General features: G+C 52.4%; 2 protein-coding genes across 5 annotated transcripts in view; both read right to left on the minus strand.

The window, feature by feature from the left end:
* Window positions 1-5,146: 5,146 nt before the first annotated feature.
* On the minus strand, window positions 5,147-10,463 carry ELAC1 (elaC ribonuclease Z 1). Of its 3 annotated transcripts, none has more exons than XM_032674976.1 (4): window positions 10,442-10,463; window positions 8,601-8,779; window positions 7,086-7,553; window positions 5,147-6,197 (listed from the first exon to the last, which is right to left on the minus strand). In XM_032674976.1, exons 2-4 carry the CDS (start codon window positions 8,755-8,757, stop codon window positions 5,704-5,706), a joined length of 1,119 nt encoding a protein of 372 aa, XP_032530867.1. In that variant the 5' UTR covers window positions 8,758-8,779; window positions 10,442-10,463; the 3' UTR covers window positions 5,147-5,703. The 3 variants fall into 3 exon arrangements, with proteins under 3 accessions (XP_032530867.1, XP_032530865.1, XP_032530866.1); XM_032674974.1 differs by having other exon boundaries at window positions 10,310-10,456; XM_032674975.1 differs by lacking the exon at window positions 10,442-10,463 and adding an exon at window positions 9,424-10,112.
* Window positions 10,464-11,502: 1,039 nt separating this feature from the next.
* Window positions 11,503-16,915, minus strand: part of ME2 (malic enzyme 2) — a 33,026-nt gene continuing 27,613 nt past the window's right edge. For both annotated transcript variants that reach the window (XM_032675716.1, XM_032675717.1), the window contains exon 16: window positions 11,503-16,858. In XM_032675716.1, the coding sequence (XP_032531607.1) occupies window positions 16,709-16,858 (150 nt within the window). In that variant the 3' untranslated portion in view covers window positions 11,503-16,708. The remainder of the gene's footprint in view (window positions 16,859-16,915) is intronic.

The raw sequence follows: 16,915 nt of genomic DNA on the forward strand, positions 1-16,915 counted from the left end.
AGCCTGAGGCCGTTTCCTCTCATCCTGTCCCTTGTTCCCTGGCAGCAGAGCCCAATTCCCCCCTGGATCCATCAGGTCCCCCCTGAGCCTCCTTTTCTCCAGGATGAGCCCCCCCAGCTCCCTCAGCCGCTCCTGCTGCTCCAGACCCTTCCCCAGCTCCGTTCCCTTCCCTGCACATGCTCCAGCCCCTCAATGTCTCTCTTGTCCGAGGGTCCCAGAACTGGACACAGCACTGGAGGTGCCTCAGCAGTGCCAGCACAGGGGACAGTCCCTGGGGCCGTGAGGGCAGCCCCTGTACCCACACGGCAGCGGGAGGACAAGGCCCGTGGGTGCCGAGCCCCCCAAACACCGTCCCAAGAAACACACAAAGACCCACAAGTGAAAACCCCTCTACACGTGCAAAATCTCACAAATCGCAGAACTATAGATTGCTCTGGGATGGAAGGGGTGTTAAGGCTCATCCAGCCCCACCCCCTGCCATGGGCAGGGACACCTTCCACCAGGTTGCTCCAAGCCCCATCCAACCTGGCCTTGGACACCGCCAGGGATCCAGGGGCAGCCACAGCTTCTCTGGGCAACCTGTGCCAGGGCCTCACCACCCTCACAGACAGCAATTCCTTCCCAATATCCCATCTAACCCTGCCCTCTGACAGTGGGAGGCCATTCCCCCTTGTCCTGTCCCTCCATGCCTTGTCCCCAGTCCCTCTCCAGCTCTCCTGGAGCCCCTTTAGGCACTAGAAGGGGCTCACAGCTCTCCCTGGATCCTTCTCTTCTCCAGCTGAACCCCCCCAGCTCTCCCAGCCTGGCTCCAGAGCAGAGGGGCTCCAACTCTTGGAGCATCTCTGTGGCCTCCTCTGGACTGGCTCCAGCAGCTCCACATCCCTGTGCTGTTGTTCCCCAGGGCTGGAGGCAGCTCTGCAGGGGGGTCTCACCTCACAATCCCCCCTCACAATCCCCCCCTGCCCTGCTCCCCACGCTGTGGGATCAGCCCAGGGCACGGTTGGACTCCCAGGAATTGAGAGACCGGCGATCCCAACAAACTCACAGCCCTGCCAGTGCCACCAGCAAAGGGTCAGAGCCCCACAAACCCAACCCCAACAAGCACACCGGGCTGTAAATGCAGCTGCTTTCCCCTTCCACGTCACCTCACCCAGCAAAAGGCGAACTCTCCAGAGGAACTCGGCTGAAAAGGAAAAGATTGATACTTCCAGAACCAGAGGGTTGCATCCTTCTGCTTTTGCTGTGCTGAGCCACCGTTAGAATACAAAACAGAAGGTGAAAAGTGCCCGAAATACCTTATCCACTGCAAAACTCAGCGTGTTTTTTCTAAATGCACGGCATTTCTGGCATGGTGCTGGTGTGTGCTGTCACACTGACAAGGACCAAGGATGGCAGAGATTTAAAAAAATTGCTGTACTGCCCTACCAAAATCTCCTGCTTGCACCATTCAGCCATTTACAGTCACTTGCACGTCCTGAAGGAGATCTTAGTGATGAGAAGCAATATCAGACGCTGCTGTACTGGTCCTCTTTTCTTGGGAAGATGTAACTGAAGCCTCTCCACACCAGGATTTGCCGAGCAAATGATCTGTTTCTTGGAGTTTTTGAAGAACTATGGGTGGCAGATGAGAGCTCCGGCTCGACGGGGAGAGTGCCCCACGCGGGACTCGTGGATCACAGCACGGCAAACCCACGTGCTCGCATCAGACAGGTCACACACCAGCACTTCCCCTCCCCTCTCCAAGGTTAAAAATTATTTGAAAAAAAAAAAAAAAAAAAAGCCCGAACTGCTAAACAATTTACAATTTCTAAGTGCGGTCTCTTCCCCCTTCGTCCCTGCAGAACCAGCTGCAACCCCCTGGCCCAAGGAGGAGATTTCCCCAAACACAGGGAGGAAAATACGAACCCTGATGGTTCCCAAGCAGGGAAATTCTCAGATTTTCCCACTGGTGTAGAATGGGAAATAATAAGCCTAAATATAATACGTTGCACTTTCTGGCAACAGCCCCAGCTTGGCTTCGAGGCAGATCAGGACCCCCCCCCACCCCCCCGGGACGCACAGACTGCCATTTCTGACACCCCGTATTAAACATCTTTTGTTGTTTGCATAGGCAAAAATTTTTTTTTTTTTTTTTTTTTTTTTTTTGAGAGTAGAAAGGCTGCTGTGAAACCAGGCGCAACCTTTCAGCTTATTTCACACAGCCAGGTGTGAGCAAGCTGCAAACCCAACGAGGGATCGCCCCGGCCGCGACACCGCGGCGGAGCGACGGCGATTAACGCGCCTCCGCGGCATAAACGCGGCACAAAACCCGAGAGTTACGCACCTCAAAAGCGCTGCTCACGTTGCCATAACCCTCTGTGTTCATAAATGTGCCCGGTTTAAGGTTCATAAAGCCATTGTTGTGATGTCCTGCTCAGCTGGAGGGTGAAATGTGGCACGAGCCACTGGGTGGGTGCCAGTGCTGGTCTCCAGCGTCCCAGAATCCCAGCGTGGCGTTCCCAGTGGCTCCTGGGGACACACGGAGAATCCCACCACAGGAGGAGAAGACCGACCTGGAGGTGTTTTGGATAAATATTGCTGCCTCAATATTTATCCAAAGCCAAACAACTCCAGCAACAGCCAGTGCTGGGAAGGAGCTCTGTAGGCCGCCGATGTGATTTTGAAAGGCTGCAGAGGCACCACGTCCAGCAAAACGGGGCCTTTCTCCACCGTGGGACTCCCAGCATTCCTCAAGTGTCAAATGCTGGTAACTAGCAGGATCAGTTGTCACTCAGCATCCACCCACCCCTGCTCCCCTCCCCGAAATGTGGCTTCGGCCAAGTTCCTGCAACTCGTTCTGCCTCGAGATCCCAACCGGCGTGTTTTATATTAATAATAAAAAAAAACCCAAAATGCATTAAGTTGCTCCGGTGACTCTGTGCCAAACCACTGAGGCCTGGACCAGTCCTACCACCCCGCCAGAAAATTAAGGCTTCTGGAATTAAACCGCCCAACGTCAATAATTAATATGTGCTTTTCCACGTAAACGAACATAATTCGTTGAGAGCAAATTCTTTTAAAAAAAAAAACAAAACAAAACAAAAAAAAGAACAGAAATTTAAAATGCTTCCAAACGAAGATCTCGTTTCTTCTGCATTGACAGAGCAAGAGTCCCAGCGTGGGCCACGGGGAGTGGCTGATGCCAAAGGCTGAACCACCATCAACAATTCTTTTCCCAGCTGGATTTGGAGCCCGGGCTCCAGCCCCAGCTCTCCATCCTCGACGCAGACCACACCACGCTCGGGCAGCCAACCACTTCTGTGGCGTGAGAAACTTATTTCTCAACCTTTTTTTTTTTTTTTTTTTTTTTTTTCTGCAGGCTCATCAGAACCTCAGCAGGAGGGAGATTCACCCTCGCTCCCCCTCTGATCAGCCTCCCCCCCCGCCGATCCACTCGGGCGAGGAACATCTCTGCTGTTACAAAACTCCTCACGTCGTCCTGTTTCCTCCCTCTTCATCTCTTCCCCGTAACATAAAAGGCTTATTTTGCAGTTTTAACGAGACCCTCCCCACTGGCACCAGTTGATAAAAGGAACTAAGCTTAGGGGAACTCTTTCGGGAAAGCAAAAGAATGTTTAAAATAAAGTTATTCGAAGCTAAAGGGAGAAAAAAAAAATCTAAAAAAAATTACATTTTTATTTACCTACCCAGCACTTGTTAAAACACCCCCATGGTCCCTACGGGACCAGATCAGGGTCCTTATCTGCTGCCAGGTGAAACCCTCAGGCAGATACGTTTTAATGCAGAGGAATTTCGTTCTCTGGTAGTTAACAGGTGATTAATGGAAAGATAAACTCATGGAGAAAACGGGCAATTTACCGTCCAAACTTTTCAGCCCTTACCGGCACGCACATGTTCCCATCAATTTAATTCGGGTTTCATTACGCGGTCGGATTTATGGAGTTAATTTAGTACCCAGACACAGGAGGGCGGACCACGGCAAGCAAAGACACATGGGTCTGCCAGCAGAGAGACAAACATAACTCGATTTCAGACGCCAAAATATATTAAGCCGAAAACACAGGATTTTCGCGTGACTCCAGCACCGAATGTACCCCTTGAAAACGACAGCGCACACGCCTAATCTGTGCCTCAGGTACAGAACCAGGCAGCTTTGCAGCTTTCCTTCTCAGGGCGGGTGAGGGTAACAAAGTTATCCTTTCACCACAGAAAAGAGGAAAACACAATTCACCAGGAGAAAGAACGCGTCAATACGACTGCCTGCTTTATGCTGTTTTTCGGAGGGAAAAGTCGCAGAAATCAGCAAGTTTCCGCCCCAGAAGTTGTGTTCCCCAAGCTCGCACCCCTTCCCGGTGTTATTTATTTTTTTTTTTTCCAAGGAATCAAAGACCCCCTCCCCTCTGCATTTGAAGCAAAAAATATTAATGTCGGTGTGACCGGGTTCGGATTTACCGCAACCACACGTGAGACGGAACCCGTTTGAAGGACCGGGGGGGGGTAACACACAGAATTCGGCCAAACACTAGGAGATCACACTCCTTTTTCTTTTCCTTTGGAGGCTGTCGCTCAATTGAAGCAACAGAAGCACAGGCACAGGTTGTAGCAGCTGGACTTCAAAAACCCGCCGGAGTTTTCGGTGTCGATCAGAAAGCCACAAGGGGATAAACATCCCGGGGGGATATTTAGGCTGGGGTGTTTTTTTTTTTTTCGAAACCACCTAATTTTTAATTTCGACCACCGAATCGAGATAAAACCCGGGAAAACTCCCGAACTGCCACTTTCGAGGCGTGGAAGGAAAAGGAGATAAAAGCCGGGCCTGTGTTGTCCCTCCGCGGAAAGAACAAAGTCGCTGCAGAAAACAGGCTGAGCCGCGCCAAGGTGAAACTCCTCCCACGGGGGGGGGGTGTGTGTATTTCTGCAAACACAAACAGGCCTTTATCGGGGCGATTTATCCTTGAAAGCGCACTTGGAGGAACACTTCAAGGAAGACTGCTTGCCATCTGCCTTAAAGACTTGCAGAGCACGCTTCCAAAACCTCACTGGTGCAGGGGACGAATGGGTGTGCAGGGGACGAATGGGTGTGCGGGTTTAGGGCTGGCGCTTCCCGGCTTTAAATGAACCAAACTGTTCAAGAGCAATTAGCTTCTGACGGGGAGCCTAAACTGTGTTTATTTTATGAGAAGACTTCACGTGCAAACGGAGAATCAGAAGGGCTCCTCCACTTGAGCACAGCAACACCCACTTGGCAGAGCTCTCGACACTTCATTAATTTCGGTGCCCTCTCACACGGAAACCGGGTAACAGTCACAAAACACTGTGTGCAAGTTTGAAATAGATGTTGTTTGAAAGCTCTCAGGAGGCAGGATGGCTGAAACTGCTCTGCAGAGCACAAACCTTCCTGGAGGGGTGTGTTAAAGCCAAACGACGATCCAGAGCTGCGCTCCAGGGAATCTCCAAGGAAAGCTCCCGGGCTGTGAAGGCTCGAGCCATCTGGGGAGGCCAGGTGTCCAAAACCACCCCTCATGAATTTATTCCAGCTCCAGATGCCTGAGCGTCCTTCTTCCTTTGCTTTACAGCAGCAGCACTAACTGCACCCGGCGCTCTGAACCGATCTCTCTGCGCTCCAGGGGAAGAGAATTTGTTCACCAGAACTCCCAACAGTTCTTTTTAAGCGCTGTCCAACACCACCCCGGCTCTGTGCCTTCACTCAGGGCTGGCCAACGCTGCTGTTTTTCCCTTCTTCATGGGAATCTCTATCGTCATGAAGTCCTCAGCCAGCGTCACCCCCTGTCCCCCCAGCGCGGACTCCGCCTGCCTCCTCAGCTCGGCCACGTCCGCGTCCCCCTCCCCTGCCTGGCCAGACGGCTTGTACCTCTGGCTGAAGTGGGTCAAAACCAGCCTCCTGGCCCGGCACAGCCTGGCAAAATCCGAGGCCATCCCGGGGGTGCTGTGCCCATGCTCCCTGGCCTTCTCCTGCTGGGTGTCGTCCAGTGTGGCCTCGTGCACCAGCAGGTCGGCGTCGCGGCAGAGCCGCGGGGCCTCGTCCCCCAGCGTCCCCGAGCAGTCCCCCAGGATGCACACCTTCCTGCCGGGAATGGGCTCTTCCAGCACCTCGGAGGGAGAGATCCTCACTCCGTTTTCCAGCACGACTGCGGCCCCGCCCTTCAGCTTCCCGTACAGAGGGCCCGGCTGAACTCCTGGCAGAGAAAAGGCGAGAAAGGGCCCGTGAGTAATAATAATAATAATAATAAGTAATCACACTAGCTACACTCTAAGTATATGGCGTGTCAGGTTTAAACAAAGATCACTTGGAATGGGCTACGTGTAGAGCTGGCTCGATGAAAAAAAACACGATGTCAGTATAAAAAAAATCAACTGATATTTCGCGTTTTTCACACAAATAAAGAGCCCGTCACGTTAGCGGGAAGCGTGTTTGAAGAAAACCACAGAAACATGGCATGGGTTGAGTCAGAAGGGATTTTAAGGGTAATGGGCAGGGACACCTCCCACTAGCCCAGGTTGCTCCAAGCCCTGGCCAACCCGGCCTTGGACACTTCCAGGGATCCAGGAGCAGCCACAGCTTCTCTGGGCAACTATAAAAATATAAAAAAAAAAAGCTGTATTTTTCTCACTAAAGTCAACAAAGCCATGCAAATACAGTGGCCATACATTTTCCTGAAAGCCACGTCGAGCTTTTTAAACCTCGTCCCCTGAACTTGCTTGCTCTTCCCAGTATGAAAACGGGAAATTAAACGCAGCATTAATTGGCATTAGTGTCACACGCCCATTCAGAACCCTGCATGGCTAGGGAGCATTACAATGCCTGTAATGGAAAACTGAATTAAAAGAGATTTATGGAGACGGACAGCAGCTCCTGGCTGCTGCTAGAACCCCCCCTAGGAAAGGGTGGTCACAAAAAGATTTCAGCTGCCAGGAAACCCGGCCGCGTTACGCTTGCCGAAAACCAAGAGTCACCGCTTGAACACAAGCAATTGGGGATTAAAAAAAACCAAAACCAAACCAAACCGAAACAAAAAACCATTAAAAGAAAACCAAAAAGAGGAAAGATAAGTCCAAGTAGTTACCAAGGTCTTTCAGTTTCTGCACGTTGAGCCTCCCAGGCCGGGGCTTCTCCTCCAGCACGAAGCCGAAGGAAGGGACGCGGTGAAAGAGGCGGAACGCCCTCAGCACCAGCTGCTCGTCCTCCTCCAGCAAGTAGGAGCCCTCTCCCGGGTCCAGGCGCAGTATTCTCCCTCCAGGGCCCTGGGCAGGAACCTCACCCCTGTCCAAGTGCGAGAAGTCCCTGAATTCCTCGGCGGGGCACTGGTCCCGCGTGGGCACCAGCTCGTGGACGGCGTAGGGAAAGAGGAGCTGGGAGTGGGACAGCTCCAGGCTCCGCCACAGGAAGCTCCTCAGCCCTAAAGGCCCGTAAATATCCACGGGTGGCTTGTTGGGGTCGGGGTTGCTCTGCAGGCTGAGCGTGCACAGCAGGCCGGGGAGCCCGAAAAAGTGGTCGCCGTGGAGGTGGGTTATGAAAATCTTGGTGATTCTGCCTGTTGGGTTGGAACAGCAGGAAGAGATAAAACAAAAAAGGGGAAAAAAAGACGGGGAGATAAACAAACCAGGTTCAACCACTCAGAAATAATCGCCGCTCGGGCAAGGGGGTTTCGATTGAATTTTAAAATTAATTTGATTTTAAAATTTTAAAACAGAACTGGTGTTTGAGAAATAAAACCCCGAACCAGAGGGGTAACACCCGGGCTTTGCTTCGTGTCCGAGCTGCCTCGCTCCAGCCCCCAGGTGCTGGGGCCCTGCCCCCCTTGCTGGGTTAAAAAAAGCCCAGAATTTTCTCTCGTTGCAAGCACACGTTCTTTAAGCAGGGCTGCCTCAGCCTGCCCTGCTGAGTTCCCCCCTCCACAGGGCAAGGCATCTCCCCCAGCACCTGTCGGAACTAAAGCGAGATGGAAGGGCAGGAGGACCTCCTCCTTTTGGTTTAGTAAAATTAAATTTAGCAAAATCTAGTAAAAAAACCCAGCAAACTTAGTAAAAATTAGCCCTTCCACCTGCCACTAAATTCCCTTCGTGTTTTTGGAGGAGCAGGAGCCCGGATTTCTGCCTGCGACTGACGATTCATCTTCATTACCCAGCAGCCAGGAGTCGGCTCCTGCCACGGCAGGCTGTGAAAGCAGGGGGACTGCAGGCGAGTCCCGTCCCCAGTTTATCTGCCAAGCCATAAAAGTCACCACGAACACGCAACAGCCTCGCTTGGAAGGGAAAAAAAAGCGCGGCGTTTGCCCGCAGGGAAGGCGCACGGCAGGGTTCGCCCGGAGCTGCCTCCGCGCCAACAACAAACTTTGCTCCGGCTCAAAGGCGGCCCGTGATTCCCACCCTTGGAACCGCAGAGCCCCAGAAATCAATGCAGGAGGGTCTGGAACACGGGTTGTGGTCACTGCCCGGCAGGTTCAGCAGCGGGGCAAGACCCTTCGGACGCGCTTGGCCTGTGTTCAGACACCTCGAGGACGAGGCGTTTCCTTTGGGTCGCTCCTTTTCCCCCTCACCAAAAAAAAAAAAAAACCAAACCGCCTCTCGGCAGCACAGACCTGCCCTGAGGTGGCTCCTCATGAGCTGTGTCTGGGTCCCCTCCCCGCAGTCGAAGAGCCAGCACTCCCCTTCCCGGCGAAGCACCAGCGCTGACGCCCCTCTGGTGGGAGAGGGGTATGCCGAGCCCGTGCCCAGGAAAGTTATCTCCATGGACATCCTGGGTGTGCTGCTGCTGCGCCTGGAAGAGAGATTTTTGAGCTGCTGAACGTCAGGAACCGATTTCTGTGCTCTGCTGAGCAGGGACAGGACCCCGGGAATGGCCTGGAGTTGTGTCAGGGCAGGTTTAGGTTGGATCTCAGGAGAAGGTTCTTCCCCCAGAGGGTGGTTGGGCACTGAACAGGCTCCCCAGGGCAGTGGGCACAGCACCAAGGCTGACAGAGCTCCAGGAGGGTTTGGATGATCCTCTCAGGGACAGGGTGGGATTGTTGGGGTGACCTGGTCAGGGCCAGGAGCTGGACTGGATGATCCCTGTGGGTTCCTGGACTGGATGGTCCCTGTGGGTTCCTGGACTGGATGGTCCCTGTGGGTTCCTGGACTGGATGGTCCCTGTGGGTTCCTGGACTGGATGGTCCCTGTGGGTTCCTGGACTGGATGGTCCCTGTGGGTTCCTGGACTGGATGGCTCCTGTGGGTGCCCTCCCAGCTCAGAACACTCTGTGTTTCTATGAATTTACGCTGGGAAAGAAACCAGCATTTTTGTTTTAAATGAATGAACGCGTCCTCCGTGCCGCAGTGTGAGGACCAAATTCCACCCCCCCCAAAAAAAAATAAAAGCAAAACCTCCCTGGAGCAGGATGTGACTTTCAGGCAACAGGTCACTTACAGGTAGATCTTTATGTCAGTGGAAGGCTGCAAACACTCTGCCCAAACACAAGACCTTTGGGGGGTTACCTGGAGAAACAGCCCTACCCACAGTCGGAATTGCTCCAGTCTCTGAACCCACTGTTATTTGTTTCTTCTGTGCTCCGTTTGAACACTGAGTTTTCCTGCCCGGGCTTTTGCTCCACGAGCCTTTTCAGAGTCACTGACACCGAACGGACCCTGCTGACATTCACACGCCGCTCCCGGACGTCAGGAGGGGGCAGCCCAGAACCGCAGAGGGGGAGGATTCCCTGGATGGGGGGCTTGGAGCAACCTGGGCTCCCCGGTGGAGGGTGTCCCTGCCCACGGCAGGGGGTGGAACCGGATGAGATTTAAGGTCCCTTCTTTAATCCAGTCTGTGATTCCGTGATTCTCAAAGCAAGCAGCCTCCTCCCAAGCACACCAAGGTGCAGCCTGGCCTTGGGGGGCCGGGGAGGGGTGTGACAAATGTCCGTCACACCCCCGAGAGGCAGAAATAAACGTTTTGCTTCCTTTTTCTCCGTGCAAAATCGCAGAAATGTGCAACAACTGAATGGCTTCGGCTGGAGGAGATTTTCAGGATCGTCTTGTTCCAGCTCCCCTGCCATGGGCAGGGACACCTTCCACTAGCCCAGGTTGCTCCAAGCCCCGTCCAACCTGACCTTGGACACTTCCAGGGATCCAGGGGCAGCCACAGCTTCTCTGGGCAACCTGTGCCAGGGCCTCCCCACCCTCACAGCCAGGAATTCCCTCCCAGTATCCCATCTAGACCAGCCTGAAGCCATTCCCTGTGTCCCGTCCCTCCATCCCTTGTCCCCAGGTCCCTCCCCAGCCCTTTTGGGGCCCCCTGAGGCACTGCCGGGTCCCACCTCCCCCGTATCTCCCGCGGGGCTCCGGGAGCGGGTCCCGCACGGCTCGGGGACACGGGGATGTGACACCGGGGGGGAAGGATGTCACACCCCGCCCGCCCCGCTCCGGCCCCGATCCCCATCCCGTCCTACCTCCCCCGAGCGCCCGCCCCGCCGGGACGGGAAAGGGAAGGACCGGGAGGAGGAGGAGGAGGAGGAAGGGCAGGAAGGGAAGGGCTGCGGGAGGGGCCCGGCAGGGCAGAGCCCGCCCCCGGCTTCGTGCTTTTCGGATTCGGGCGAACGCGCGTGTAAATCGCATCATGGAATTGTTTATGTTGGAAAAGGCCGAGTGCTGGTGCTGCTCCTGGGCCGGGGCAGCCCCTGGATCAATCCAGGCCAGGGATGAACAGCTGGAGCAGCCCTGGGGAGAAGGTCCTGGGGGCTGGTGGGGGAGAGGCTGGACATGGCCCAGCCCAGAACCCCCCATGCCCTGGGCTGATCCCACAGCGTGGGCAGCAGGGGAGGGGGGATTCTGCCCCTCTGCCCCCTCAGGTGAGACCCCCCTGCAGAGCTGCCTCCAGCCCTGGGGAACAACAGCACAGGGACGTGGAGCTGCTGGAGAGAGTCCAGAGGAGGCCACGGAGATGCTCCAAGGGCTGAAGCCCCTCTGCTCTGGAACCAGGCTGGGAGAGCTGGGGGAGTTCAGCTGGAGAAGAGAAGGATCCAGGGAGAGCTGAGAGCCCCTTCCAGTGCCTAAAGGGGCTCCAGGAGAGCTGGAGAGGGACCTGGGACAAGGGATGGAGGAACTGGACACAGGGAATGGCTTCCCACTGTCAGAGGGCAGGGTTAGGTGGGATATTGGGAAGGAATTGCTGTCTGTGAGGGTGGTGAGGCCCTGGCACAGGTTGCCCAGAGCAGCTGTGGCTGCTCCTGGATCCCTGGAAGTGTCCAAGGCCAGGTTGGATGGGGCTTGGAGCAACCTGGGCTAGTGGAAGGTGTCCCTGCCCATGGCAGGGGGTGGAACTGGATGATCACTGAGATCCTATCCGACTCAAATCATCCTATGATTCCAGGATTCTGTGGAAAGACCTTTAAGAAGACCCTCACACTGAACCATTTGCAAAGCCCCTCTGCAAAGGGACTGTACCAATTCTGTAGAGGTCAAGCGTTGGTTTTTTTTTTTTTTTCCTTTTGTCAGAATAAACACAACCAGGTGTGATTTAGGCAAAGGGAATGCATTTTACTAAGAAAATAGAAGACCGGAACACACATTTCAATAGAGTTACAACGTTATAAAGGAGGGAAAAAAAAAAACCCAAACCAAAACCCACAACCAATCCACATTTACATAGTTTTAGTTTCAGCTGAGCAATGACCCTCCCAGGCACAGCCAACCCCGCACAGATCAGGCTAGAACTGTCCTCACAAGCGCCCCAGCAGACTTACATTGAGTTGTATAAGGTAGATATGTGTAAGACAGAAACAAATGCAGGTTATTTAGCTGTTTTACTGACCAAACCAGCCACCTCACTATGTCTGCGTAGTCCTAGAAGTGTTTTTATCCCTGTTAAGAGTGGAACCACCCAGAGGATGGGTGAGCCAAAGTCAGTGGTACTCGCAGAGCTGAGTGGGGTTCCTGCAGCACGAGCAGAACACCCCGATGCCAGGGGACACCTTTTGCACCAGCTGTAGCCGTGGTCCCCCGTGCCACCGGGATGCAGGTGTCGGCACATCTCCCTCCGGAGCAGCCACGAGGGAGCATCCCCATCTCCATCTCCATCCCCACGGGGAGCTGCGATCCGGGCAGCCACGGGAGGATGCCGGGGTGAGTCCTGGTGGACCTTCCTCGCCGCTCATCCGCGGGTTTCTGATGCCGTGGTGATGCCCTTCGGGATGGGCAGGCGGGTAGGGCGGTCAAGGCAGGTCCACACAGAATTAGGTGTCCCCTGGCCAGCAGCAGCTGAGTGACTCTGCTCAAATTCAGCTGCCCAGTGGGTGCAATTAGAGGTTTGCTCAGTATTTCCTCCTTGCTCCAGTACTCAGAGTTAACACCAGTCCCTGCCTGTCACATATGGCTGTTATGGAACGGGACAGCAGTACACACCATCCTAAAAAGAGTCCAAACACAACAGTGGTTTTCTCCAGTTCAGGAATAGCACTTGCAGCTGAGACAGGAGTCCAAAGTGTTCTTACAGTCTGATCTGAGAGTCTTGCAGATAACTTTTATCCAACGGGCAGAGGAGTTCAAATCTGCACCTCTGAGGTCAAGAGGACACGGAGCAAATGAACAACAAGAAGCTGGGATTGGCTTTGGCCCAGAGTCAGCTGAACTAAAATGCACAGCTGGAGCTGTGCAACAGTGATCCCCACTCTCCCACACACAGGGCTCCTAATGAGAAACTAAAAGGTGTATCATTCATCTCTGCAGTTACTACCAAGAGCAGCGCGACAGAGAGTTACTTTATCCCCACTTTTGTAAAACAGAGTGCTGGAAACAACAGTTACAGAGAAGACACGGCGGTGTTACACACCACTCTGCACGTAAAGTGTCGCTTGGCTTTTAGCTTGGAAAACAAAACACAAGCACATCAGGATGCATCACTGCTCACAGACATAACCGAGGACTCGTGCCACGAGCCACGTTTGGGGTTTCAGACTCTATCGGGTACAATGTTTCTTAAATGGTCGTCTCCTGCCCGTCATGTTGGCGCCCGGGGGCAGAGGCTTTGGGAACACACAAACCTTTGTAACATCTTTGAACAAAAAAAAAAAACATGTGCATTTTCATAAAAAAAAAAGAAAAAAAGAAAAAAAAGAAAAAAGGCTGCAGTCCACCAGCTGTCTGTAATATCCCCAAAACAGGTTGCTGCCAAGAGGCTCAGTCCTGCTCCTGCTGATTTTTCAAGGACAAATCCTGGAAAGGACTGACCTTGGTGGGAGTTCCTGATCCTCTCAGAAGGGTTCTGCACACCCCAAAGAGTCCTTTATACCATTTGGAGGGCAAAAGTCACCAGGGCTGTGTGACAAGCCAGAACACTAGTTATCCTTTGGGTGATGCATTCTTTTAACTCACACTCTGCAGCATCACAAAATGCATCCTGGTGACCACTGTTTCCCTTTGCACACTGTGTGATATAGATCAGTAAATACTTTTAAATAAGCCAGCAAACAGAAAAAAAATCAGGCTAAGTTGAATATGAAAAAGACACTCTGGGCTCCTTACTAAGCAGCAAGATTAGCAGCTGTAATTAATTCAGAGATTAATTGTATCTGAAGAATACAGAAAACTGAAGATGAACTTATGCACCTTTAGAAAAAAAAAATTCTGGAAAAGGCAAAAGGGAGGGCAAAATGGATTTAAAACGTGAGCTGGCACGTTGCCTGTTGCCAACAGAAAGCAATGGCTGCACATTAAAGGGAAAATTCCATCACCTCTCTACTGCAATCTACAGAACCTGGTCAGACAAAGCCCACGGGAGTAACAGGTAAGGTCTGACTGGTACCACCCATCTGCCCTGACAGGGACAGCTCAGGGGGACACAGCCAGGCCTTCTCTGCCCCTGAGCTCTGACAAGTCCACAGCCCCACGAGGGCTGGGCACTTTTCTAACAGGAGCCTCCAGGTCAGCCAAGGACTGATTTCTCCCTCACCTGTGCTGCTGGATTTCCAGAAAAATGATGCAGGTACTTGGGAAAACCCCCACTGCCAGCCAGTTCTCAACAATCCCCCTTGGCATCTGCTTAGAGACAGCAGGGAGCCCGTGCCAGGAAGGGAAAAGACTGCACTGCACAGAACAGGCATCCTCCCTCAGCGTGACAGAGGCCAGAGCCGCCTCTGGGAACCTCAGTCACTCCTGCCCCAGGCAAAAACTCCTGCTGTGCACAGGTAACACTGCTTTCCCCAGCTCCAGGTTCTCCTAGGGACTATCAGCACCCACTGGTTACGGACAGTGACTGCACTTCTTGCCTGAAAATAAAAAAAAAATCAGACTGAAGAGGTGGACGCAGATCTTTATTTTCTGAGACAGAGTTGTCTTTAGGGACCGATTGCTCTGCCTCTGTGATCATTCTCAGCCCGGACATGAGATCAGTGCATTGGGTATTTTTGTTACTCATCTGCCTAATTAGACTCCTGGCAGAAGGGAGGGGAGTGTGTGTTCCCAGTATACTGGAGCCCAGTGATGCAGAACTCCACTGACACACTACAACAGGCCTCAGATAGAGCTGGATTTTTCGGAAGGCAAAAAACAATTCATACGCTAAATAAATAATCTCCGGGAAGATCACAAAAAATTTAAATACAATAAAAACCAGGCATAGCAAAAATAGATGAAAAAAGCATTCTCTGTAAAAACATCATATTATGTGTGTGTTGGTCTTTATATTACATGTGCAAGTTCCAAACCCCGTGCATTGCCTGACTTGGCAAGGAAGCACTTCAAGCCCCACCACACAGCCCTTTACCACAGGTTGGATACCACAGTTTCTTCCCCAACATCACTGTTTTCTGCGTTTATATAATCAGTCTTCTGCCCCCACTTAGGTAAAGCCTTCCCAAAGTTTACTGTTCTTCGCATTTTAATACACGAACATAATTTTAAACCTGGATATTAGGCTGCAAGTGCCAGAGATCACGTCCAAAGGGGGTGCTGAGACTGTTTTCCCCTGCTCTATTTTGGGCCTATTCTGTGGAGACTGCCTTTTCCCACATAAATGAAGATATGAGAGAGGTGCTTGCCACGGTTAAATCCTGGGCAAGCTTTACTTTATGTCTTTGGATTCTGCCCTCACGTTTGCCAAGCACAGCCTCGCTACATATATCTATTTATTTACTCTTGTCCTTTTTTTTTTTTGTGCCTTGATGCAGCAAACCGCGGAACAGCACGTTATCTTTATTTCTGTTCCTGACATATCGCTGTTCCTGTTGCAGAGAACAGGCCCAGGGAAGCCACAGACTGCAGCTATCACAGCGTGTCCTTGCCTGCCCGTACAAAGTAACAGAGGGCACTTCAGCCCCACACCCATGAAACGAACAGCCTGACACCGGCGCACACTGCGGCATCTGTGACAAATGTGCAGGGCCGTCCATCTCAAGGAAAAAAAAAAAAAAAATTCAGCCTGCAGTTTTTGTTCTCACACAAGAGCTCTGACGAACCCAGCCTGTAAATGGAGCGAGGAAGGTGGAGTGATCAAGGCAGAGCTCGCAGGCTTTGCATCTTTTAGAGTCCAGCGCTCAGACTGACCTGAAAACGCCGGACTGAGACCACAGGAAACATTCAGCCAAACCTGCGTAAACGGGTGTGTTAATAGCTGCCTGTCAACACTTGCTGTTTCAGCTTCGTCAGCTGCCTGTGGAGTGTTTGTTCAAAGTGGTGAGCGAGCCCACTTAGGAGTTTTCGAGTCAGCAATTTCATAAAGACATCATACACGAGCCTTTCTGTGAGAACAAGGGGACGCAAGGGAGAAAAATTCAGAAGGAAAAAATTTTAAGAAACAAAGACAAAAATCCTTTGGCACCTCACCTTGCAGTCCAGTGCATAAAAATCTCACTGCAAAAGCTCTAAAAGATTTCTGGTTGTTACTTCAGATCCTGCGCTCACCTGATAAAATTCGCCATGTGACAGCGAGGCTCTGTTTTCAAAAGCTGTGAAGTCATTAATATTGTTTTCAGGCTTTCCAAGGATAATTTCAACCAGCTCACATTTTCTCCTGACAACAGATTGCACGCGGTGATGAAAACAAAAAAAAAAAAAAAAAGGCAAAAAAACTTTGCTGCAGATTCCAGAGGTGTACACCACGCTGCTGCTCAAGGAAAGGGAGCAGACAATGCCACCAAGAGGCCTGGACACGGGCATCTTTAAACATCAAACAAACCCCACTGGACTGTTAAATTTACCTTGAAGCATCCGGGTGTTTTTTGTTGTTTTTTTTTTTTTTGACAAGCGCTCTCTGTTGATGTCACAGCGTGACAACGCCAGGGCAATAAGAAGACTGATTATTAAAGGCAGAAATAAATCGTTTGGGAGATCAGGCAGCGATGAGGGAGAGCTATAAGCTCATTGTCAAACGCGTTTAGCTAAAACATCATTAGTGGAATTCTTCGGTGTGGCGCTGGCTCTGAGCTAGAAATGCAATGTCATCGTTCAAATTCATTTTGGAGGGCTCCCTCATCCCTGTGGCGGGATGCCATCATCCATACAGTTTAACAGGTGAACTAGGGGGGGGAAAAAGGGGGAGGGGGAGCGGGGAGAAATCAACGTGGAGTGAAAAAAAAAACAGAGTAAAGGGGGGAGGGGGAGGGGAGGGGGAAAAGACAACGAAACGAGCGAAAATAAATTACAGATTATGATTTAAGTTGGTCTGAAAAAGGGATCCCTGCAGAGTGTTAGATACTGCCTGAGGAGTGCGACGCGGCGGTGCCTCAGTGGACCTTGGACTCGGGCCAGTCGTACACGTCCGGCATGAAGGACTCGTACTCGTAGGTCCAGACCTTGGAGCGGACGTAGCGGTTCTTGTCCTCGGGCTCGGGGTAATGGAAAGCCATGTTGTTGGCGTACAAGAACTCCATCACCTGCAAAGCCAAACCGCCGCTGCAGCCCCCCGCGCAGCACCCAGGCTGTGCCCAGGG

This window comes from Chiroxiphia lanceolata, chromosome Z (genome assembly GCF_009829145.1).
Source record: "Chiroxiphia lanceolata isolate bChiLan1 chromosome Z, bChiLan1.pri, whole genome shotgun sequence".
NCBI lineage: Eukaryota > Metazoa > Chordata > Aves > Passeriformes > Pipridae > Chiroxiphia > Chiroxiphia lanceolata.

What these genes read in the sequence shown, in the direction of transcription:
- ELAC1 (XM_032674974.1), bottom strand. Translation starts at nt 10,431, where the DNA reads ATGGGGATCGGGGCCGGAGCGGGGCGGGCGGGGTGTGACATCCTTCCC. An exon ending in GAGGAGCCACCTCAGGGCAG is followed by an intron (nt 7,554 to 8,600) that starts GTCTGTGCTGCC and finishes CCAACCCAACAG; the next exon opens with GCAGAATCACCAAGATTTTC. An exon ending in GCAGAAACTGAAAGACCTTG is followed by an intron (nt 6,198 to 7,085) that starts GTAACTACTTGG and finishes TTTCTCTGCCAG; the next exon opens with GAGTTCAGCCGGGCCCTCTG.